The 25,090-nt window shown below is 41.5% G+C and overlaps 1 protein-coding gene across 1 annotated transcript in view; it reads right to left on the reverse strand.

The window, feature by feature from the left end:
- Positions 1 to 1,019: 1,019 nt before the first annotated feature.
- The window catches only part of CWH43 (cell wall biogenesis 43 C-terminal homolog (S. cerevisiae)), a 52,276-nt gene continuing 28,205 nt past the window's right edge, over positions 1,020 to 25,090 (reverse strand). Inside the window, exons 11-16 of the mRNA XM_004681299.1 lie at positions 24,432 to 24,567; positions 22,031 to 22,180; positions 16,928 to 17,072; positions 11,146 to 11,207; positions 5,618 to 5,773; positions 1,020 to 1,273 (exon numbers count right to left, since the gene is read on the reverse strand). Coding sequence (XP_004681356.1) covers positions 1,195 to 1,273; positions 5,618 to 5,773; positions 11,146 to 11,207; positions 16,928 to 17,072; positions 22,031 to 22,180; positions 24,432 to 24,567 — 728 coding nt within the window. The 3' untranslated portion in view covers positions 1,020 to 1,194. The remainder of the gene's footprint in view (positions 1,274 to 5,617; positions 5,774 to 11,145; positions 11,208 to 16,927; positions 17,073 to 22,030; positions 22,181 to 24,431; positions 24,568 to 25,090) is intronic.

Here is a 25,090-nt window from a genome sequence, read left to right on the forward strand (position 1 = left end):
GCCATCACAGTATATATGTGAGATTAGTCTCTCCAGAAGGGTCAGATAGGCTTTTCTCAATATTCCCAGAGTAAGCCTCTTCCATTAAGTGCCACGTTGGTATGGGGAATTGTAGGTGAGAAGAATCAAGAACCTCAGAAAGTCGGTTATCAATACTGAAAGATGCAGTGAACATCCTAGAGGCTAAAAGTATCTTTGTCCTTGTCTCAAACATTTGCCCTCTTTCTGTTAGAAAAGGAAAACACTGCTCCCACTTCCTTATGACCTAGAAGAATGTGATGGGAGGGGGGGGTATCATCCAGGTATAGGTTTATCAGTAAACATGTTCTTCCTACCTGAGAAACTCATCTTTTTATCTCAGAGTAAAGGATGAGATCATCCTGTTCTTATCATGTGAAGTCTCTCCCTTTCTCGCTCCTTGACATACCAATCCCTTAAACATGTGGTGTGTGTGTGTGTGTGTGTGTGTACACACATGTGATCTCTCTATCCCAGGGATTAAAAAAGCTTCAGGTCTCTTCCCATTCTAAGATGTTTTGTGCCTTTCTGAGCAACATTCAAATCATGATTCCTTGTATAGATGGTGCTACTGGACTAAATTCTCCCTATTACCTAACTGCTTGGTTCTAAGGAAGAAAATTCTTTCTGTGGAGCCCCTTGTATGGTCAAGTGAGCTCCCTGGTAGCTGGTGTTCCAACTGGTTAGAGAACATTAAAGTGATGTAAAAATAGGGAAAGAGACAGATGATTCCATCAAAGCTCAGAGAAGGATTGTGGAGAGCATGCTAATGATAGCAAATCAGCAAAAATTCTATGCACACTAAACATTTCCCCCTGCTTTGCCCCAAAAGGGACAAACCCACTTGATTTTGCAAGGTGTTCTTCCAACTTTTCAATAAATCAATTTTCCATTTTTAAGATCAAAATGGTAAGAGGATTTTAGTAATAAATCTATAGTAATAAATCTTTCTTATACTGCTTCACATTCTATTTTAAAATAATATTTAAGGAAACAATTTGGAGAAATGCTTTTATTAAACAATATATTTTATAAAGTGATAGAATGTCCTATTACATAGATAACATAATTTTTCAAAATTGAGGCCTTTTGTGTGTAGTTTCTCACTTTCATTAACCTCTTCTTTTTCTCTAACATACTTTTGTGCCCAATCAATGAATTCTTGTTTTAAATAGTTCATAGAAAGTATTTGGGGGTGCTCATGTGAAAATGATGGTTTTTCTCAGAATTGTGGCCTTCTTTGTAGGATCCAAATCTAAAAAAAAAAAAAAATCATTCAGAAAGATGTTTTTGTGTAAAATTTCTACCATCATCTTCTGGCTTTACTTATCTATCATAAAACCAGGAGGCATATGCTCAGTTCATAAAACAGCAAATGGGGAAAGAAAATTCACGCATATGGGCAAGGCTGACTGAAGCTTTCACTTCCAAAGTCCTCTCTTTTTGTGGTTATTCACCATTCCAAAATCACAATTAATTAATGATTATTGAATCATAACATTAGTGAAGAATGTTTAGGTTTTTCCTTTTGTCCTCAGCTTGAATAATATCTATTTTATAGGTAAAGGGATCATAAAATCTGAAATGTTATTCATGTTTCATTTATGCATATATGAAATCTATTTTGGCACAACTTCAACATCTAAGTCTCCTGTAAATGCTCGCACACAGCAATTTAACTACTCTACTGATGAATAACTAATTACATAACTCGGTTGGGTATGATGAAATACAGAAAGCACTGGAGAGGAAACAATTTAGGAACTGAGCAAATGAGGTCATTGACTTCCTTTTCTTCATCAGCAATCTCAACATCCAAATAACCTCGTAATATAGCAGGTAGAAGATCTGTTTGCTTTGTCATCTTAAAAGAATAATGAGAAGGAATATTAAAGTTTTGGAAACTTTGTGCTATTTCACGTCTAGAACTGAGTCTTAATAGAAGTAATCAAGTATATTCCTAAAGATATAAGAAGACCCAGAGAATTTTTTATAATAACAAAAAATAAATGTGCAGAAACAAATAAATGTGACTGTCACTTGGTATATCCATACAGTCATTAAAGTATTTTCAGAATACATTACATATATAAGGAAGTTATATAAGGCGGTTCATCATGTCCTATCTGAATAAAAAATAAGTTAACAAATAGAATAAATACATGCACGCACACATACATATATGTCTCATGAATTTATAAAGTTGGGGTATTTTGTAATATGTAGATATATATGCAAATAAAAAAAAGATGTATACAAATTATTACCTGTGATAAACTTTGAACTGCTATTTCTCCACTAGAACACAAGTTCTACAGAACAAGACTTGGTCTCATTCATCATTCTGTCCTTAGTGTCTAGCACAAAGCCTAGCACAGTCCTGGTACAGTGGACCCAATGACTATTTGCTGAGTTAAGATATGGGTTTTTTTTTTGTTGTTGTTCATCAGCACTTTTCACCAGTAGAATACACAATCAAAACCACAATGAGCTGCTACCTCTTATCCATGAGGATGGCCCATATCAGAAACCAGAAAAAAGTATAGAAATAGAAGAAAAAAGAACCTTTGTTGATAGAAATGGAGACTGGCCTAGCCCCTATGAAAAACAGTATGGAGATTTCTCAAAATTTTAAAGGCAGGCCTGCCATATGATCCAGCAATTCCACTCTTAGGTGCCTTATCAAAGAATGCAAAAGACTAATTTGAAGGGCTATATGCCTCCTGTATTCATGCAGCCCTAGTCACAATAGCCAAGTTATGGAAACAACCTAAGTGCCAAGAGTGAATGAGTGAATAAGTAACATGTGTTGTATACACAGAGAGAGAAAGAGAGAGAGAGGAATACTATAGTCATAAAAAACAAAAATACATGAAATCTTGTCATTTATGACATGACTGGAACTGAAGGGGCTTATGCTGAGCAAAATAAGTCAGAAGGAATGAAATAAATACCAGATGATTACACTTATATGTGAAGTATAAAAAAATCAAAGCAAAGGTACAGACAAAACTAAACCAAAACAAACCCTAGAAACCTGGCATCAGCACTGAGGCTCTTGGAGAGAGGAGGGCAGAGGGGAGGCCTGATAGACGATAAAGGAGTACTATTGGTACTCCTTGTGTGGGCATGGTGTGGTAACTTACCTCAGAAGAGGTATACATCAACATCCCTAAATCATAAGTGTTGTGAGCCAATGTGACCTCAATAACATTTAAAAATAAGTCAAAATAAAATAGTACACATGCTCAAAATAGAATGATTATGAACTCATCCTAGATATCACTATTATACTCAGTCCCTATGGTTTCAAGAATTACTGATTAGATTTCACAAAATACGTCCACAATCTATATCATAGGAAAACTATGAGTGATAGTGCATTATACTGATAATTATAATGAATTATTGGAAATATTGCTATTCTCTTATTTTGACCTTAAAACATGGGCATTTCCAGAAAGAAAAAGAAAAATACAGGATGGTTTCACTCATAGCAGGAACATAAAGGACCAGAGGGAAAAATAATCATATTGAATAACTATATACCAGAGACATTTTACGGGGGTGGAGTGGGGAATGGGATCAAAAATAGGGGAGTGGGGAGTGCACTGGACTATGGTGATGGCACACAGGTGATTTGGTGATGGGAAGCCCATGGGGATTACAACTGAGATGGAAAAAGGCACCAAATGATGTAAAAATAAACTATTGTATTAAAAAATGGGCATTTCATATAGGTTAATTTCATTCAAGAGCTCATAATTATAGAAATGGGATTTTTGGTAAGTCTAATATTCTTTGACAATTTCTTACAAATTTTCTTTTATACATTTCATAAAAGGAAATTTTCAAATTAAGGAAGACCTTCTACTTAAGCCTTTACTACATCCCTAATTAAGCAGTGGGAAAGTAAATCAAGCTGACTTTGCATTTGGTCTGGGTCAGTGTTCAGTGGCGTTATTTGGATAAAAATAACAAAATGGGCCCTCCTTGGTGGCACAACAGGTTAAAAGCACAGCACTAAGAAGCTAAAGCCACTTCCGCATGAGTTCGATCCCCGCCTGCCCCGGAGGAGACCACATGGCGCGGCAGACCTCTCCTGACCCGCCTGCTGCTCCCCTCAACAGTGTACTTCATCAGTCAGCCTGTTCTGCTCCCCACTCTGTCTCTGGTGGATCCTCTCACTGCTCCTGTACCTCTGACCTGTATCCCAGTTCTGTATACACAAATAAATAAATTTTTTTAAAAAAATTTTACTTCTCCGCATTCCTAGTATAGGAGAATAGGACATGGGTAAAGCTTCTTCTTCCCAGATCTTCTAGTTCCATTTAAGAAATCACCTTAATCAGAAAAAAGAGGGACCCTTGTTTTGCTTCTACTGTTACTACTGCAAATACTATTTTTGCCCTGCGGTAGTGGCTCTGTGAGCATTCACCACACACGAGCCTAAGAACTTCATGTGGCATTCAACCTCAAAGAAACTTATGAGGCAGTGCTGCTATTTTTCCCATTTTGCAGATGAGGCGTGAGGCACAGAGGGTTAAGCATCTTGCCCACAGTTACCCAACTGTTTGCTGACAAGAGTGAGGGATTTGTAGCAGCAGTATGGCTCAGAGCCCACACTTCTCACAAACTCATTACATATATGCAGGATGAGACTGAGTAAGTAGTGGAAGCAAACCAAGGCTTGGTCTAGTTCTCCACAAATTCATGGCCTATACATTGGTACCATTTTTTCCTTTTGTAGGGAGAGAAAAAGAACAAAAAAAGAGGATGGGTAAATGCCCCTTTTTCCACCATCAAAATGAGGTCCGAGGAGTTTCTCTAGCTGTTAGTCGGTAAAAGTGGTAGAAATGTCAAATAGTAAAAATGTATATAATGTGCTCGGGTTTAAGTTTATGCAGACATTTCCTCTCATTCCCAGACATGCGAAGAAAAAAGAGCACATGTTCTAAATCACGTCTTTTGCTGTAAATAGATTTCTCAGATAATGTCTATTTAAAACTAAGCAAAACCCAACGTATTTCAGATGAAAGAACATCTGTAATGAAAACGAACAATCCACTCTCCACAGTCTCAATCCGCTGCACATTAGAATAGCCTAGAAAGACCTTTGCAAACTCAAAGATTAGATTTCCAAGAGATCCTGAAGCATTGGCCTGGGTGGGGCTCTGGTAGTGGAAGCTTTGAAAGCTCCCAGGTGAGTCCATGCACAGGCAGCTGAGTCTTAGGAATCTGAAGAGGTCCCCTTCCCACTTATAGTCTGCCACCAATGAATCCTGCAACCCTGGTGGAGTCATTTCCTTGTTCTTCTGCCTGACTATAAAGTAGAGCACCTAGAACCTGGGAATACTAATGCTCAGACATTAGCAGCTGCCGTGGTGTTAATGATGGGACCATGCCAGTGTGATCTTCTTTTACCTGAGAAAGCAGAAACCATAACTTCAACCCAAGCATTTTTATCATCTTAACCTTGAGCTCCCCTATGGCTGAAGCTCTAAAACAAATATAATTTTCATCTCATTGTCAGGTAACATTTAGGTTCCCTAGTGAAAGAGTTGTAACTCTAGTTTATAACCTAAAGGAACTCATTCACCTGGGATTGAAATGAATTTTCTTGGGAACTTCTCTGTGGTCTGTGACCACTTTCTGGTTGTCCCTAAAATTACTGGGGTCATCTGGGATCCGAAATTTGGCCACCTGAATCTCAGAGTCACTCAGTTCAGCATGGGAGATTCTGGCATAGCCCAATCTGCAACAGAAAAAGAAATGGTTGGTAAAGGTTTCACCACCACATAGACAAGGATGAATTCTAGTAAATAACACCTTCATTATTCAGCCAATTTTTTATTTCTAACTCTATTCTGTATATTGCTAGCATTCACTTGATTTGTTACTCTAAATATTTATCAAAATACTGCTTTTCTGATATAAATGAAACTGGAAACTCTACATAGATTTGTTTAATTAACCAAATGTACTTGGCAACCTTACTCTATTTTTCACACTAATGAATGTTCTGTCTGTACAGACTGCCTCTCACACAATTATGTTTTGAGTCAGCAACAGGAATTCTACAGTATGACCGGAGCATAAGCCTAAATCCTTTCTTACCTTTAAAAATCCAAATATCACAAGCCTATTTATATCCACAGTTACATGTCTAAAATAAAAGAGTTTATATGCCTGAAAATTTCACATCCTGTTTTTGCTTAGAGCTTTCAGTTCCCCAGGAAATTCAAAACACTTTATAGATGTAATCTACAGCTATTGATAAATGTAGATGGAAGTAACAGAGCAATTGCAAGTGGCCAAACACTTATTTTATATTTTATATATACATACATGTATACACATACACATATGTAGCATCTTCAAAAGTAAATAATTAAGTCCATTCATTTATTCAGTGGAAACCCAAAGTCCAGACCAACCAGAGGTCAATGAGCACCCCCAGACACACACACACAGGTTCCTACTACATTCAGGTTCTGTCCTGGGTCCTGGGGATAAACAGTGAGCAAAACAAAGTCCTTGCTTTCACTTTAATTGGGGAGAACAATTTAATGAATACACCTGCCTGTATATCCATCAGGTGGTGACAAGTGACTAACTACCATGAGGGGAAAACAGTGCGATGTGCACAAGGAGTACTTGATGCCAAAAGCTGCCATTTTATAACAATGGTCAGGGTATATCTCTCTGATAAGTGATGCTTGAGCAGAAAATTGAATGAAATGAAGGAGAAAATCACACAGATAATGAAGGAAAGGTGTTCTAGGGAAAGGGAAGGGAATAGCAAATGCAAAGGCCCTGAGGCAGAATGTGCTGGGATTTTTTAAGGCTCAACTCCACAATGACAGGAGTAGAATAAGAAATAACCAGCTAAGAGATGAGTTAGGGGCTGTGCGGGGGGCCTTGACCTGCAAGGCCGGGGAGTCGGGGCCCCAGGTCCGGCGAACAAAAGAAACAGTCACACGCGTGTAGCAGAACAAAGAGAGAGAGAGTGAGAGTGTTCTTTATTTTGTTTTTATCTGGTTTATATAAAATACAAGAGGTGGGGGATGCAGAAGTCGGGAAGGGAGAAAGCCAATGGACAGCGATGTTTTGACGGCAGTTGGTCTCGCGAGGGGCGAAAGTGGGTGAGAATGGAGCAATGTTTTGGCGACAGTTGGTCTTGCGAGGGGCGAAAGTGGGCGAGAAAAGAAAGAGGAGAAGGAAAAGGTGGGGGCAGGGAGTTCTTTTGCAACCAGGATGTTTTTCTCTATCCGGACTCCATTTCACCTTTTTATGGCTGCTGACAGACGCCAGATGCCGGCCTCGGTCCTCAACAGGGCTGGAGGCAGATGATGCAAAGCCTTCCTTGCAGACAATTACAAGGACTTTAGATTTTTTTTTCTCAGCATGAGGTGGAAACCAAGGGGTTTTGTGCAAAGATGTGATGTCTACTGTGTAGAGAATAAACTCCAGTAGCAAGACCATTTAGGAGACCAATACAATGGGGGGGAAATGGGGTCTTCTTGAACCAGAGTGGGAGGAGGAGCACTTAAAGTCTATAAATTACATACAAAATAGAGACCCAAAGCCAGGCAAGGAGGTCAGCATTTCCGTTCCCATGAAGGGTAAGAGGAGAGTTGAGAGGACATCAGATGTGGGTATGAGTTATCTGACAGGGTAATATTTTTGTCTACCTTAGGTCCCAAATCCCTGCATTTCCTTGTAATTCTAGCTCACCGCCTTTAGTAAATCCAGGTTATTTATTTCCCAAATCTCTAAGATCAAAGTTCTAACCTATACTGTAGACACTCAATTCAAATATCTTCCCTAAAGTCCTTAAAGCTAAGAAAACTGACAATTCAAATCTTTCATCAAAGCAGGGAATCTCTCATTGTTGTCCAGTAAATATTTATTAAGTGCCTACTAAGTGCAAGGCATTCAATTAGGTCATTCAGATAGTTTATAGACTTGGTTTTGAGACAAAAACTGAAAAACAGCAGTCCCTAACTTTATTTCTTATTAATAATTTCTTAGTATCAATTTAGGTATTTTCAAAATTACCTTCCCATTTGTTATAGATTGAATGTTTGTGTGTCTCTTACAAATTTGTAAGTTGAAGTCCTCACCACCCTCTCCCTCCACAGTATTTGAAGATAGGGCCACTAGGAAGTAAGGCTTAAAGATGAGGCCCTGGTCCAAGAGGATGAGTGTCCTTATAAATAGACCCTCCTCAGAGTTCTCTCTCCCTGTCAGTCTCACTCTTGATCTCTCTGTCTCCAGAACTGTGAAAAATTAAATGTCTGTTGCTTAAGCCACCTAGTTTGTGGAACTTTGTTCAAGCAATCTAAGCAAACTCAATTCATCTTTGACAATCATACTGAATACATACATCAAAATATTTATATCTAAAAATCTGACATCCCACTCTCCTAAAGAGAGGCAATAAAGGTCTTAGGTCACATGTGTACAAACAGAGCTCATTGATTAGCAATTATTGGCATTGGTCCTACAAATATCACTGTTCCTTGGCAACTACCTTGAAATTATAGCTATTTCAGTCTATAGCATATATTGCTTTCTAGAAATTCTAATATATTCCCCTTCTAACAACCACCTTAATATGATTTGAAGCAGAAAAATGTTTTCAATCTGACATATCAAATACTTTACAAATCTAACACTTTTTTATGCTCTCCCTCACTTTAAACCTTTGAAATCACCAAAATAATAGTCAAGCTCTGTCTCCTATAGTCATGTGGACATGTGTTGGACCTTTTAGTTTCCCAATTGGTAGTGCAACCAGATGACCTTAACATCTCAAGAGACTCCTTGACCACCTCCGTAACTATATAAGCCCATTATTGTAGTTGTCAGAACCAGAAAAGGTGACCATTTTACTAAATAATTCCAAAATCCTTAAGAAGAGCATACAGAACCTTATCAAGTCTATTCTCTTCCCCTGCTACCCCCCCTCACCTCCTCCTCTTCCATCCCTGACATGTACTTTCCAGCCCCAGTAGTCCCACTTCTCCCCTCACCCACCCAGCATTCCTGCATTAGGGCACTGCACTCATTGGGCCTTCTACCTGGAAAGGTGTTCTCCTTTAAATCCTAGCTCCAGTATCACCTGCTCAGTAAAACCTATGCAATACCTTATTTATAACTGTATCCCATCTCCATATTCTAGATGTTTCTTTTCCTGCTCAAACTTTTCCCACCACATTCTTGGCCTCTGAAAATATACTACCATGGAATTAGCAACCATGCTCATTGTCTAGCTTTCCTCCGTCAACAGAGGAGTCCTTCCCTGTTTTATTTGCTGCTTATACCTCTGGTTCTGGCATTATGCTCCACCAGGTCTGGCTGAATGACAAGTGGGATAAAGAAAAGTAGAACCCAAAAGTTGGCTTTCACTAGACAGTAACTGAACAAGCCTTATCTCCAATGGGAGAGAGACTGACTCTGTGGCTCTCTGTCATCCCTAGAAAGCAACTGTTTTCTTTCATAAATGTAGACCACAGATCTCAGAGGGTTACTTAAGGGGTGATCAGTTCAACATCAGCCCCTATCTTTAGGCAGGCAATGCCAAGGCACCACTGGGTGATGAACTGCTCTGACTAGAAGAGGGACTAGAGCAAGTGTGGCCAGTCCTAGAAGCAGATAGCAGATGCCAGCACCATCATAAGGAGAGAAACTAGAACCTCAGGTCAAGTATCTCCAGAGAGATTCTGTACTAACAGGAGGTATCCTGTGAGCAGCAGAGAAGGTCTCCAGCATGGTCCTACCATGGAAGAGCTTTGTAAATAGAGAGAATCAATCACTATCTACAGGAGCTGCACCCCCTTACCACTCTCATATCAAACCATCTCAGTCTACTCCAGCCACAGTGACCACCTTACTTTCACCCACCATATCCATGCCACTCAAACTTTTGCACTTGCTGTTCCCCTCGCCTGGAATGCTCTCCCCTGCATATGCACAAGTAGATTTCCTCATTTCATTCCAGCTGCTGCCCAAAGTGGCTATGCTGTCCCCCTCTGTAACATGTCCACCCACCCCTGGACTCCCACATCTTTCTGACTTGACAAACCATCACATTTATCACCGCCTTGATTTCTTATGTGCTTATTTCCTGTCTTTATCCACTGGAATGTAAACTACAGGATAGTCAAGGATTTTGTTTACTTTTGTTCCTTATATATCTACTGCCTAGACCAACACTTGTCATGTGATAGGTATTTAATACACACTTGTTGAATAAAGGAAGAACCAATGATTAATTCTTTCTTTTTTAGCATTCAACTGTTCTTTGTTTAAAGAAATACTGTCTTCAAAACAAGTTTACACATCTTTTTGAATTTTGAGGTATTTCAGCTGTATTATTTGGAAATACAGATGGAAAAGATTTACTGTTTGATATGGAATGACATTTTAGGTATAATTTACATAGAGACCTCATCACAGTGTACTGGTGGCTCCATCAAGTTAGTTTATTTACCTTAGTGCATGATAAGAAGTTGGCACATCTGTCATTCAAGCCCAAGGCTTCCCACCACGCCATACAGTCAAAAATGGTGCAACTCTAACATTGTTGACAGTGCCATGCCTAGTAACTTACTCCATGTCATCTTTCTACAATTAAGCTGAAGCTGCTTAGCCACTTATTTGTTCTTCGATCATTAAGTTATGCCTTAGAAAACTGTTAAACTATGTAACTAGCCAAATCAATGTTTATTTAAAAAAATAACACAATTAATTGATTACATAAAGCTTTTCCTTCCAGAAAAGACCCAAAAGAGCATTATAACCATAGATTAAAAAAACAATGAAATGGGGCTTTTCCTGGTGGCACAGCGGGTTAAAGCACCACATTATGAAGCTCTCCCAAGCCACTGCAGCATGAGTTCAATCCCCAGCCAGGAAGCTGACCCACATGGCACGCAGACCTCTTCTGACCAGCCAGCTGCTATCCTCAGCTGTATACTTTGTCAACCTGCCTGTTCTGCTCCCCACTCAGTCTCTGGTGAATCCTCTCACTGCCCCTTGCACCTCTTGCCTGTACCCCAGTTCTGTAATCATAAATAAATAAATCTAAAAGCCAAAAAACAATGAAACACCTATGCTTACCTGATCAGGCCTCGATACATAATATATTCACACCATCTATCGTGATCTGTGCTGTCGATATCCTAGTAAGGGACAGAGAAGAGAATGTTTAAGGCGTTAAAGACAGTGCTGGATTCTGAATTGCCAAGAAAACATAGAGAGCTACAGAAATTAATGTGCCTGGAGTGGGCTGTTTTCCCTGTCTGCTTGCTACTGATCCATTAAGATCCAAATTGTTTATTCATTCTCCTAATGTTTTAGAGCACTACCACATGCCAGTCTAGTTCCTGTAGTAGACGCTGGAACTATAAAAGTGTGGGGTCTGGAGAGGGCGTCTAGCAGGAAAATCAACTCTTACCAAACAGCCCAGGCTCTCTGCAGCTTTCCAAATCTCTCACCCCGGGCAAGAGGGGCTGCACCTCCATCTGCCACCTGTGCAGGCCCTCACCACAACCTCCTGTGTAGTTAGTGATTCGTAGTCTCTGCCCCCCACCCTCCCCTTCCCGACAGACACCGAGACCCTTGATCACTTTACTGCCTGGTATTTAGCATGAGGCCTGGCTTTCGGCAGGCAGGCACTCAATCTGTGTTTGTTAGATTGAATCGCTGGAAACAAACACATTTGGGGAGCAATCATGAGTCTTTTTGATGTTGAAAGCTTGAGACCAGGGTTATTTTTCATCTAAGAAGCAGATCATTTTTTTTTTTATGTTGGGAAAAACTCTAAATATGGAACCTTTGTACTGAAGAAATCTCCATTTTGTTCTTTTTAAAAATCTTATAAATAATAAATCCACCTGACTTCATCATTTCTGGATTTTATTATTAAAATTTAATTTAAAATATTTTTAAATCACTAAAAGATTGCACCACAGTTTATTATGTTTTTTAATTTTCTTTTTCTTAAGTTCAGTGGTAAACATTTGGATTTTTTTAAATTAATCTTTACTATTACATTTAAATTTCACATATATATGTATGCCTTTGTCAGCATGAGAAAACTATAATGCTTTCTTATTAAATTCTTAAGTGATAAAAAAACAACTAAGTGGAAAAAAAGTGCTGTTCGTTCTGATCTGCCTTGGGATAAAATGAAAAATGTATTTATTCAGCTATATGTACTGGGAATGATAAATTATGGATATGTTTAACTCTCGTTTTGTTTTATTAGGTTTTAAAAAGATGCTGTCAAAATTTAGAATTGCAGAATTTAAATACTCATTTTTTAAAGAGAAAAATCTATTCTGTCAAGCATTTATAATTAAAACTCCTCTCCGCATTAATAAACTTCCTAATAGAAAAAGTCCAATAACTCACTGCCAATCTCAACACAGCATCTGATCATGAGAGTGAAAATCAACAGGGAATTAAATAGGAATCAAATCAAATTCCGCTTCCCTAAACACAGTTCCCTCCGACGAGGCTGCAGTCTTCCCTCAGACTTGCCATTGCATGTTGTAGGTTTTATCTCTGCTGCTTTTCTCTTGCTTGATTATGTGCATACAGCCAGCTACATACTGTATAGTGTACCTACCATTTATTCAGTGCTTTCTGTATACAAGATTGAGGGCTTTGCAGACATCACTTTATAACATCATATCGCTGCTCACCACTTTATGGATACTGATGTTGAGACCAGAAGGGTGAAGTATTTTGCCACAAGGTCCCACGGCAGCAACAGCAGCACCAGCTAGACTGGTGAATGGTGAGAGACCACAGGGTGAGAGAGACCCAGCCTCTAAGTTAACAGGGGGATCCCAAGAAAAGGGGAGCTTCCAGGTTCCCTGCCCCACCCAGAAGGGGGGGGGTGGAACTGAAGAGAGAAGAGAGGAATCTGGAGAGGAGTCTGGGGAAGAAGGAAGCAGGATGGAGAGCCAGAAGGTGACCTGAGGAAGGCACATGGAGCAGATAGAGGCATGTGAAGAAACTTCACTTCTTGGTCCTGGACTGGGTGAAACAGATGTGGGTGAGAGACCTGTGGGGAGTTTCACTATGGCAGGGTTCATCTTGATTTTGATTTTGCTCTTTTTATCCCAGGCTTGTCTGGCCATGTCTGACCCTTTTCTGCGGGTCTTAGCCAAAAGATGCTTTAGACTTGTGACTGGCTTTCAGGCCTTGCTTTGGACCAACCCTTTCTGGGTGGACTTTTACCACGAGGAGTTGGGTAACTTTGGGTGTTTGATTTAGAAACTGTATTCTTTGTCTTTTCTGTATTGCACACTCTTTGTATTAAAGTTCCTTTCCATTAAAGCTCCTATGTCTTGTCTTGATGAGGCAGATGGCAGAACCTATTTAGGGCAGGCAGGTTTGGGGGTTCAGGGATGCCCCTCTCTCCCTGCCCTGTAACATAACCAGCACCAAGACCCCAGACATGTGAACAGAATCATCTCAGACCGTCCACACTCTCAGGCACAGCTGAGTCCCCAACCTGCTGCACTAGTGAGCCCAGGTAAGAACAACAGACCATCCAGTCAATGCACAGAATCATGGAAATGTTAAACTTTTGTTGCTTTAAGTCGCTAAGATTTAAAGTGGTTTGTTACGTAGTGATAAATGACCAACTCATGACTTGTGACTCCACACTTTCTGGCTATTTTTATATTCTTATCACTCCTTAATCTCTTTTCCAAAGAAATCTTGTTCACTTTCCTTACCCACCATCTGTATGAGCTGCATTAAATGTGGCTTGCATCGGAATTTTCTTTTTGTCTGCTACTTGTGCTTCTTCATAAGCAACCTCACTCTCTTCGGCAGCTTCAGCACTCACCCAGGTGGTGGTCACTCCTTTAATTGATCTCTCAACTCAGACCCAAGTAGCAGCTGCCTGTGAAGATCTCCATCCATGTCCACAATGGCCTTGATTCCAGTGAAAGTGAGCACATCAAACTCTTTGCAATGCCTCTTCCTTATGGATTCTTTTTTTTTTTTTAAAGATTTATTTATTTGTGCATACAGAACTGGGGTACAGGCCAGAGGCTCAGGGGCGGCGAGAGGCTTCACTAGAGACAGAGTGGGGAGCAGAACAGGCAGATCATGAAAGTACACTGCTGAGGGGAGCAGCGGGCGGGTCAGGAGAGGTCTGCCACGCCATGTGGTCACCTCCGGGGCAGGCGGGAATCAAACTCATGCGGAAGCGGCTTTAGATTCTCAGTGCTGTGCTTTAACCCGCTGCGTCACCAGGGAGGGCCCCTTATGGATTCTTTATGGCAATAAACGTCACCCCCATAAACCTTCTGGTCAAGGGTCAGATTCAGTCTCCATGCTCTGCCTGCCCGCCATGGAAGATATTAACTCATTTCTTCAAGTTCCATCTTGCTCTTCTTCCAAAGCTGCAGTAGTTTTAGCAGAGTACATGGATAACAAGAGTAAAGATTGCACATCCCAACTTCCTGCCCACAGAGGTATGGCAAAAGGATTAAATTCCAGCCAGTGAAATGTAAATACAAGTGTTGGAGGTCACTTTCCTGGAATTTGCCTTCACGATGGCTTGCATGTGCTCCTGGCACATTTTTTTATCTTGCTTACTAGAACATGGATGCTCCATCTTGGGCATGAGGCAAACTTGGCAATGAAGGTTTTGTGGAGCAACAAAATAGAAGGAGCACATTCCTGACGCCACATGGTGCACGCCAGTGCTGAATCTCACCCAGACTCTCACACAAAGAAATACACTTCTATAGCCAAAAAAAAGAAAAGGAGGAAATACACTAGTCTTTATTTAAGCCACTGTCTTTTTGTGTTTTCTATCACATGCAGAAGATCCTGATTGTGCCATGCTTTGCTTTCCTTCACCTCCTAAGTATGTGATAAAAGGGACAAGCTTTTTCTTTTTTCTCTGCAGATATTATCTCAAGACATGAAGTCAAAAACAAAATGGAAAGAGCCCAGGGTTTGACCACATGCACCAATTACGTTTCGAAGTTCGTTATAAGTAAATGCATTTAGCATCCTAGTGCATACAGCTACGCTGTACGAGCAACCTGAGTTTGCACTGGCTTTTTCCTGTCCCTGAGCTCCACAGTCACTGGTTTAACAAGCACGGATGCTGGTGGTTGGTGCTATCCTACAGAACTTGTGATTAGAGATTCCACTAAAAGGCACTTGAATGTCTGCAGAGGCCGGTGTCTGTGAACGCACCCTGACAGCATCCCCTGAGGGTCCCCAGGGACAGCTGTACTGAAGTGTTTGAGGACTCACAAGTTACAAGTGGATTTTTAGTGGCACAGTGGGTCAACCTCCCACATTGTTCAAGGGTTAACTGTGTATCACTCTTGAGGACTTAATTTGGGTGTCCACTCCCCCTGAGAATCATTCTATCTGGGTGCACTGAAAAACTCAAGTGTTTTAGATAGAGAAGATGAGGACTAAGCCATCGCCACTTAGGGAGGTCCTGTGTGTCTGATCAGCCAGCCTTTCTGTGTGACACTTCACTTTCATCTTTGCTCTCACCATCATAACTAACCTCCATAATGGTCTTTGGTAAGCATGGCTACAATAAATTCACTTTCCAGATGATATTCTTAGACTGTGACTTTGCTACTCCCCCCATTAAGGGGTGGAGTTTATATTTCTACCCTTCGATGTGATGATGATTATGATGATGACGCAGAAATCACACTGTATGACTTGTAAGTCTGGGTCATACAAGGCAGTACAGCTTCTCCTTTGCTCTCTGGAGACATGCACTCTGGACCCCAGCCATGATGCAGGGAAGAGCCCACGTGGTGAATGGAGAGCAGCCAGAGCCCTCACTAAAGCCCCAGCTGAGCTCCTGGTCAATAGCCAAGCACCAATTTGCCACCTTGGGGTCATGTGCAAAGTGGGTCCTCCAGTCTCCCAGCGCCCCTGAGCTTTACAGAGCAGAGAAGAGCTCTCCCCACTGAATCATCCAAACTGGAGATTCACAAGCAGATGATCGCATTGCTTAAAGCCAGGGTAATTTCTGGTGGCTTTTCACTTGATTTTATGTTTTTCTGTTTAGGAAGTATTTTAGTGTTGCTCCAAGTTTAGAATTTCACTGACAGAAACCAGCACTTCCAGAGAGCCTCACATCACCTTGCTCAGCGTCTGAATCTTGGCTTTGGCAGACACACCAACACAGTTTTTATGGACAACCGTTCCACTCGTGGTCTGAAGGTCTAACTTCAACACATGATTTTCCCTTAAGAAGCTCTTTAGGACAGTTTTTAATTAAGTAAAAGTGGCTTCATCTACAGGAGAAGCAGCGGTGAGTGTGCCAGGCACTTCTCCACAGTGGCCACTCATCCTGGCAGAGAGGGCAGAGAAGATAGCAGAGAGGGTGTTCAAATGGCTGTTTTCAGCAAACAAATCGATCAGGTTGGACATGAGGACAGAAAACCTCGTTCGTGGCCCCATCATTGAGACTCTTCACTAATGGATGGCTTCAGTGGGGATTCCGAAGAGAAGCAGTCATTCTGAGTCCCTTCAAGAGTTGCACCGTGCTCAACAACTCCTTTTCTACTTGCTCTAGTTTATTGCTATGATGAAGCAGAGTAAAGAACAGTGGTGCAGTGACCTTCGCCACCACATATCTGAACAGGTGGCCTCACAAGTTTGATGATGCCTGGCCACGGAGGTCCTGAAGCATCTCCCCTGCTGGGACAGCAAGACACTGCCGGGAAGCCATCTTCTTTTGGCTGCTGTTTAAAGCCAACATAGTTTTGGGTGGCTTGTAAGGCAGCAGTAGAAAATCAGAATGCATATTAAGTTGTTGGGTTTTTTTTTTTTTTTGAAGAAAAAGAAACATTTTACTTCATAAATAAAAATCCTAAAATTGTATTACCTTCACATTGCCATGTTTAATGAGTTGTAGATAATCTCTGGAACCAGGTGCTGAAGTGATATATCCCAGAAATATCACTTGATTGGAGCTATTTTTCAGTAATTTCGAAATAGCAATAGCCTGGAGTTTCCTATCGAGGTCATCCCTAAAAGAATGCAAGAGATGTATATATTTATTGTATTTACAAAATAATTTTATAAAACTCCTATATACCTAAGTTCCCATATAATATCTTCAAATTGTGCACTAAACCAGAACAAATATTTAATAACATGAGAATAAATAAGACAGAGATACAGCGCTCCAAGTGAGTAGACTGACAAATTTTAACTAAGAACAACATGCTCTTTCTTCAAGAATCATTTGGATTCAAGTTGATTTAAATAGATATCCTGAAACCAGCATTTGTCAAACTTCTCAACTGAAGAAATTTGTAGGTTGAGACTTGGACATCGGTATTTCAGCTAGACTTGTAGTCAAATAAGGAAGGAGGGCAGGGAAAGAGGGAGAGAGGGAGAGAAAAGGAGCCAGTAATATTGGTAAAAAGGAAAATACTAACATTCATAGAATACACTAGGCCTATGTAACCTTTTCAACACCTTCAACTGAATATTTTCTAAAAACCTTCTTAGTTTGCTTAGGCAAATGCTGGCTAAGCATATAGCTATATTGTTGAGATAATGAGGCAAATACATTAAGCTTGGGGGGAGGGGATATAGTCAGACTGTTTAGGAGTAAACAGAGACCTTTTTTTTTTATATAATCCAGCCAGGAAAACTGAAACTGCTGTAGGTGTTGCAAACTAAGTGGATTTAATGGCAGAAAATGGTTGCCTAGATGATGGTAAGTCAAACGGGAGTCAATGAAGCAGTCAGAGTTCAGCAAAAATGAGAAACTGGCCCTCCTTGGTGGCGCAGCGGGTAAAGCGCAGCGCTGAGAAGCTAAAGCCACTTCCGCATGAGTTCGATTCCCGCCTGCCCCGGAGGTGACCACATGGCACGGCAGACCTCTCCTGACCCGCCCGCTGCTCCCCTCAGCAGTGTACTTCATCAGTCTGCCTGTTCTGCTCCCCACTCTGTCTCTGGTGAATCCTCTCTCTCTCTCTCTTTTTCTCTCTCTCTCTCTCACACACACACACACACCGCAACTCTGGCCTGTACCCCAATTCTGTATGCATAAATAAATTAATATTTTTTTTAAAAAAAAAGAATAACTAGTAACACCTCCATAGCTAGAGGGACAACAGCGGGTGACAGACTCAGTCTAAAGCTGACCCCGACTGCTGGGAGGTGACTGAGGAATGGAGGCCACTGAGGAAGACCTGGAGCTGCAGAAGAGATTCCGCTAATGCCAGGCATAGCAGAAAAAGCAGAGGCCGGTAGGGGGTGGGGGAGAAAGGCCTTGACTTCTCGGCTGGTCTTGCCCTCCAGTCTTGCCCTAGCAGCGCCTCCCACTCCCATTCCCTAAACCTACCTGGAAGCCAGAGGGCAACATTTGCGAAAGGTGGTTCTCTACAATGGACAGCCAGAGGTAGACGAGCCAGGAATGAATCCAAGATGAACAGGCAGTAGACTGACAGAGATATTTATGCAGAAAGTTTGTTCATAAATGCTTGTTAAGGATAAAAAACAATGACAGGGGAGGATAAAGGCAGATCACCAATGGCCAGGAGAAAGCTCACTGATCCAAAGACAGGACTCAAGGTGGATAAAGATGTGTAGACAGCTGACTATTATAAGACATCTCAAGAGACAGAGGAGTGAAAAGAATGACCATGTGTTAAACATATCTGCTAGTGAATGCTCCTATCAGCTGACAGGCGAGCGTTAACTATTTTACATGAGGTTGAGTAACATGCCTATGTTTTTATCCAATTCTCCTGCCTGGGAGGCTGAAACCTCCCCTAGTCCCAACGTAAATGTTATTCCACCCCCTCATCTCTCTCCATGCTTCCCCAGTATATTTGCTGTTAGGGTTAGTCTTAGGCACCAGAAGGAGGTGAAAAGGTAGGAGGAGAGGAAAGTAGGGTTATCTCTTGCTGGGCCCTCTGGCAATCTGAGTGACACTTTCAACTGCTTCATACTGCAGTGAATTCTGTTACTTCTGAAAGGTGCAGCAGAGACTCGAATGTAGGCCATACCTGAGAGGATATTTTCATCCAAACATATTTTAGCCACATATTATTGGAAAATTGTCTATGCCTTTGATTTATAATTTCCTTAGGAGAGAAACCTTATTTGGTGATAATAAAGTAAGAAGTATAGGAATGTGCATTAAGAAACGAGAGAGTAGGAGGAAGGGGTGAGAGAACATTTTTATGTTTTCTAAAACTTGTAATGTTTGCCCAGCCCAATAATTCTACAAAGTGGGCTGAGAAAAAAAGAATTTTATCCAATTTCTAGAGATAATAGAACTGGAACTCACTGAGGTTATCTTACAACAGAAGCAAAGTTAGAACTAAAGATCATCGGTTCTGTATTCTTTTTTCTTTGTATTGTACATATTATGGAAAAATAAATGGTGATTAACTGGTGGCTCATTTAATCACCTAAAATAAACCTAAGTGCTACTTATTTAAACAATTTCTAAGAAACGCTGTTTCCTATTTATTGCTCGTAAAGAGATATTTGTGCAGCCAGTAATTTCTTAAATCTCATTGATTCAGCTGATAACATGCACAAGAATTCTATAATTCACTCCTATTATGATTTCACACTTGTATGCTATAAATTTCTAAAGAATGCAATCTCTAAGTAGTCACAATAGGAGTTTTTGTAACTAGCATTGTAGAAAACAAAGGCAAACGAAAATCTGTAACGACAGCTTCATGAATTACTGGAACATAAACTCTCTCAAGTCACTTGTGGGGAGGGACAGGACTTCTAAGCAGTGACACAGAGCTGTGGCTCTGAGGCAAACAAGACCCCACCAAGCACTGGGCGTGGACCGTGGCAAACGCTTGATTTATGTTTCATGAATGAATTTTTTTTTAACTGCCCAACATACCACATATTTAAGAGTTGTCTGCTTTGGCTTAATTACAATGGTCAGTATTATTGGACCTCTTACTATATTCAAATACTTTGCATGAAATAGCATAGCTCATTTAGTTCCCATAAGAATCCTGTGGAACAAATAGAATTATTGTCCCTGACTTGAAGATAAGGAAACTGAGGCTCAAGCTGAACAACTCAGTGAAGGACAGGCTAAGATTCAGACTATCTGATTCCATGTCTGGCATTCCATGCTCCTCACCATTACCCAAGCTTCCCTCCCTCAAGTTACAATACCTCGTTCCGTGTTAGCTGTTGTTGGTATTGCTGTCATTCTTATTGTTACCTCAAGTGAATAATACAAAGTATTAATCAAAGAGTTTTAAGTTCAAATTTCCCTCTTTTCCAAACATTCTGAGGAGTATCTTTTAGACTTCTATTCTTCGCAAGTATATATTTCAGGGGAGGTTAGAGAGAGTTAAAGGAGTGGGGGGCTTCTAGGGGAAAGGCAAAGGAAAGAAGTAGATTCAACTGTTTTGTAGGTTAAAACCTTGCAATCCTGAAACACAGAAGTACCTGTTCGCAAAAAGACAAATCTGGTTCAAGTGCAATTTAAGGTCATTGGAAAGATTTCTATGTCTCTACTTGCTACACGAAAATTACTGAGAGAAACAGAGGGCATTTCTTCAAATACCTTTTTTAAGCAATGAGGACCATCTATACCATCCTTCCTCCAAACCCTTCTGATTTCTAAGGAGGCAGGCAAGAGTCTGATGAATTCACATTAAGTGTTCACATTAATTACAGCTAGATAGTTTGTTTACCTTACTTATGCTCTGACTTATTTAATAAAATATTCGACTAGGCTTTCACAGGTTCAAATATTACTGTGAGAAAAAGTGAGGTAACCAACAAAAAGGTGAGCTAACCACGAAAATAAGTAGATATAATTTAGCTTCATTTAGATCAATTTATAGTTCAATATTATTATCTAATATTCTGTATGTCATGCTAAACACTGTGGCTGTTTGTGTTATTAGTTGTGCCCCACTTTACAGCATGAAGACTTCACATCAGTGTTTTAATTACTAGGAGAGAATATTTAATATAGTAGAGTATAAATTATGCACGTTTATCTTTGCTTTTACAATATCTCATTGGCATGTGTTGTGATTTACTCAGCTGCAAATGTTATTCTTTAGAGATAAAACTCATTGCCAATCTTCATGTTTCCTGGATGAGGAAGTTTTTAAGGAAATCATTAAATTCCCCATCTTTCCTTTTGGGAAGGAATTTCCTAACTTAACTAAATTTGTAAGAACAAATTAACAAAGGATGTTCAGTGAAGAACATCCTTGTCTCAAATCTTCCCTCGGAACTAACCTAATGGCAGAAAGGGTGTTTTCTGGCCTATTTTCTCCACCAAGAGAAGACTTGAGAGGGCAAAATGCTGCTTGGGAGGTGTCAGGTCTTTGTGCTCTTCTAGGAGGTGTGGCTGGTCCCTGCGGGCACCCTTAAACCAGTTCCTACAAATAGGCTTATCAAAATTAAAAGCAATCTCCATCTGCTAGACTCTGCCTACCTCAAGGTCATTGTGCAAACAGGAGGAAGAAAGGAATGTCATTCAGTGCCTCAAATCTAACAGTCCTTCCAGTGGCAGTAACCCCAGGGGAAGGGGGAATCTGCCTGTTTTGGTAGCCTGGTTTGCCCGTGTTTCAAGTACTTGTAGGTTCAGAGTCGGCCTCCCTACATCCTGGCTATGACTCAGCCTGGACAAGTCACCCATCTAAGTCTTGTTCTACTTTCCTTACGGGGCTATTCTAACACTACTTTACACAGACTGAGGAGGAATCTCAATAGCGCACACGGTGCGGCACCTGCACCGGGAGGATGTTTGCGCTGCTGACTCCCGTGGACGTCCTGCGTTCTCACCATCACCACTGTATCTCAGAGGACCCTGTGCCCAATTTTTAAAAGTAGCAATACAGGGGTAAATATTGGGGGAGCAGAAAGAAGTAAGAAAGTTCGTTTTACGGCAATGAAAGCAAGGTGCTTTCATCTCTTGGTGCTGGCATACTCTCAGATAGACCGATAGACCAAAGAAACCCACTCGTGGTTCCCAAAGTGTGTGACGACAAAATCCACCAGTCTGCCCGAGATGTTCACCGTCAGCGCTATGGCTGGTGCGATCTCGCCCTCTGGTGACGGGAGAAGGTAATGCTCCGATTTCACAATCGGGTATCTTGACAAAGCCATAATCCTGTATGCAAACGAAAAGAAACGTGTGCGTGATTGACAGCTCCACCATATCATGCAGACAGGATTGAGTTAAAGCGCTAGAATGGGATGCGCCACGCTACACGCATCCCATTGAGACGCATTTAGAGCAACAACGTGGCGCAGAACGCCACAACGCTCTCGAGTCTGTTTTCACATGTGCTGTGGAGACATGAACCGGGCAGAATAAGCAATACTCGCAATCCAGGGCACTTGCATTGTCACTCTGGCGTCACATTTGCATCAACATGTCTTATGTAAATCAACACATTCGGGAATATACAATCTTGCCAATAAGGACACAAATTTGTAAAAATTTGCAAAATGAGAAAATGAAAATCACCTAACTGTTCTGTCTGAGTCAAAGAACTCTATGTGAAAAGAATGAGCAGAACTCAGCTCAGCTGGCTGCCTCTCCTGCCTGCGTGCGCTGCCTCTCCCGTCATTTCAGAGTCCCTCTGACAGGATCCTCTCTCTAGGGAGACACCTGAATATTCACACCCATCTTGTCCTTCAAGCTTCTCAGTGTTTGTCACTTGACTGTCCAGAGGCCTTTTATACTTAGCACATTCTTTCTGCTCTGATGGTTGTTGGGTGTTTAGGTCAAAAACCCCTTGTCGGCCCTTCCTGGTGGCGCAGCGGGTTAAAGCACAGCACTGAGAATCTGAAAGCCGCTTCTGCATGAGTTCGATTCCCGCCTGCCCCGGAGGTGACCACATGGCGTGGCAGACCTCTCCCTACCCGCCCGCTGCTCCCCTCAGCAGTGTACTTCCATGATCTGCCTGTTCTGCTCCCCACTCTGTCTCTGGTGAACTCTCTCACCGCCCCTGAGCCTCTGGCCTGTATCCCAGTTCTGTGTGCACAAATAAATAAATCTTTTTTTTTTTTTTAAAGATTTATTTATTTATTCGTACAGAACTGGGGTACAGGCCAGAGATGCGGAGGGTGAGAGGATTCACCAGAGACAGAGTGGGGTGCAGAACAGGCAGATCGACGAAGTACACTGCTGAGGGGAGCAGCGGGCGGGTCAGGAGAGGTCTGCCTCGCCATGTGGTCGCCTCCCGGGCAGGCGGGAATCGAACTCATGCGGAAGCGGCTTTAGATTCTCACTGCAGTGCTTTAACCCGCTGCGCCACCAGGGAGGGCCTAAATAAATCTTTAAAAAAAAAAAAACTCGTCACTTTCTGGCTCCTGACTTCTACCCATCAGGAGATACTGTCAGCTCTGGACCAAAACAGTTTCTAGATTTGCCCCCGCCTCCCTGCCCAAGGTCCTGCTCTCACATCCACCGGCACCATTGCCCCTCCGTCCTCAGCTGTGCCCCTGTCACCCTTGCGTCCTCCCATCTGTCCTCTCAAGAACAGCCAGCATGATCTTCTAAGAACTTGACTCAGATCAGATTGCTCGCGTCCTTAAAATCTTTTGTCCTCCCATCACCTGACTTGAGCTGAGAAGTAAAAGTAGACTAAGGGGCTCTCTCAGAGCTCATTTTTCTCTTAACTGTGGTAGCACTGGTTTATGACACTGTAAATGAGTAAGAGGTTCAGGAGCCCACAACACCCACCACCAATGCGCCAATAACCTTCCGCCATAGTGCACTGCGCCACTCTCTCCCCATTCTTCTTTCCCCTTCTGCGAGCCTCTGAGAGCCTCAGTTCTAGAGTCATATTCTTAGGGCATTTTACTGTTTTTTATCTTAGATCTCATTTCTCACGAGTTCCTCCTGCATCTTTACACGAAGGTACACTAACCTTGACCTCACCTCACTCTTTACCCTGGTGGTTTCCTAAAGTCTGAGCACCCCCAAACCCTGGATCCTTCTCATCGTGAGGTGCTCAGAGAGACCCCCACTGCACTGCCATCAGTCACTACACTTTTCCACACAGCACTCACCGTTACCTCAAATGATCTTATTGATTTCTCTTGACACAGCATTTTCAATCTCTTCACGCTAGAATATAAGCTCCATGAGCACAGTTGTCTAGGTCAGCCATGCTTAGTGTTTTCACCTCAGCTCCTACACTGAATAGCTTCTAATGATGAAGAATTAAAAATAGGCAACAATAGCAAAACCAGTAAAGTAGGGTATGCATACACACACCCTAGACAGGTCCTCGTTCCCACAAAGAAGCAGGTGGCACAGAAAGCTGAGTGGACCTCGACTTTCCACTCCAAGCATGTGCTACCTCATCTTTCAAAAATATCTTCAGGATTAACTCCCAAGGTACACTCACCCCCAGGTGTGATCCCTTGCACTTGGACCAAAATCAGTATAGAAACCCAACTTCTCCCCTAACCACATGGTTAAGTCATTGTTTCCGATGAAGGGCTTTGAAGCATCACTCTCCAAAATCGTTATGAAATCCGCTCCTGTACAGGAAAAAAAAAATGCATAAAGTAATTAACTATAGAAATGCCGAAGCAATTAGCAAACTCTGAACCTTTTACCTTGACTCCTAAATCAAACACAAATATTTCCCAATGAGTCACTAAAGTGAAATGGCTCAAGTCTGTGCTATCGAGGAATCTTCTCATACTGACAATGTAACTCATGGAACACCTTGAGGAAACCCAGAAGAGGATAAAAGCATAACTTTCCAAATTTTCAAATATTCTTAACATCTTTTTCTAAACATTCAAATAGGCTTAATGCCTTTCTCAAATACCCAAATGGACTTCAGAAACAACACTGTGGTACACACTAGCAAGCACACTGTGTCTGGGCAGCCCCTCTGTGACATTGGCACAGAGGATGGCTTATTGGCTTTTTCCAACCCTGGTCAGTGGTGCCTGTAAGCCAGATAATGAGGGCTAAAGGATTAAAGGACCAGAGACATTTCTTGGAGGCACTAGAATTCCACAGACCCAGAGCAACTTCTCTGAAGACTGCTCA

Source organism: Condylura cristata, unplaced genomic scaffold, assembly GCF_000260355.1.
Source record: "Condylura cristata isolate star-nosed mole 26May11 unplaced genomic scaffold, ConCri1.0 scaffold00012, whole genome shotgun sequence".
Lineage (NCBI taxonomy): Eukaryota > Metazoa > Chordata > Mammalia > Eulipotyphla > Talpidae > Condylura > Condylura cristata.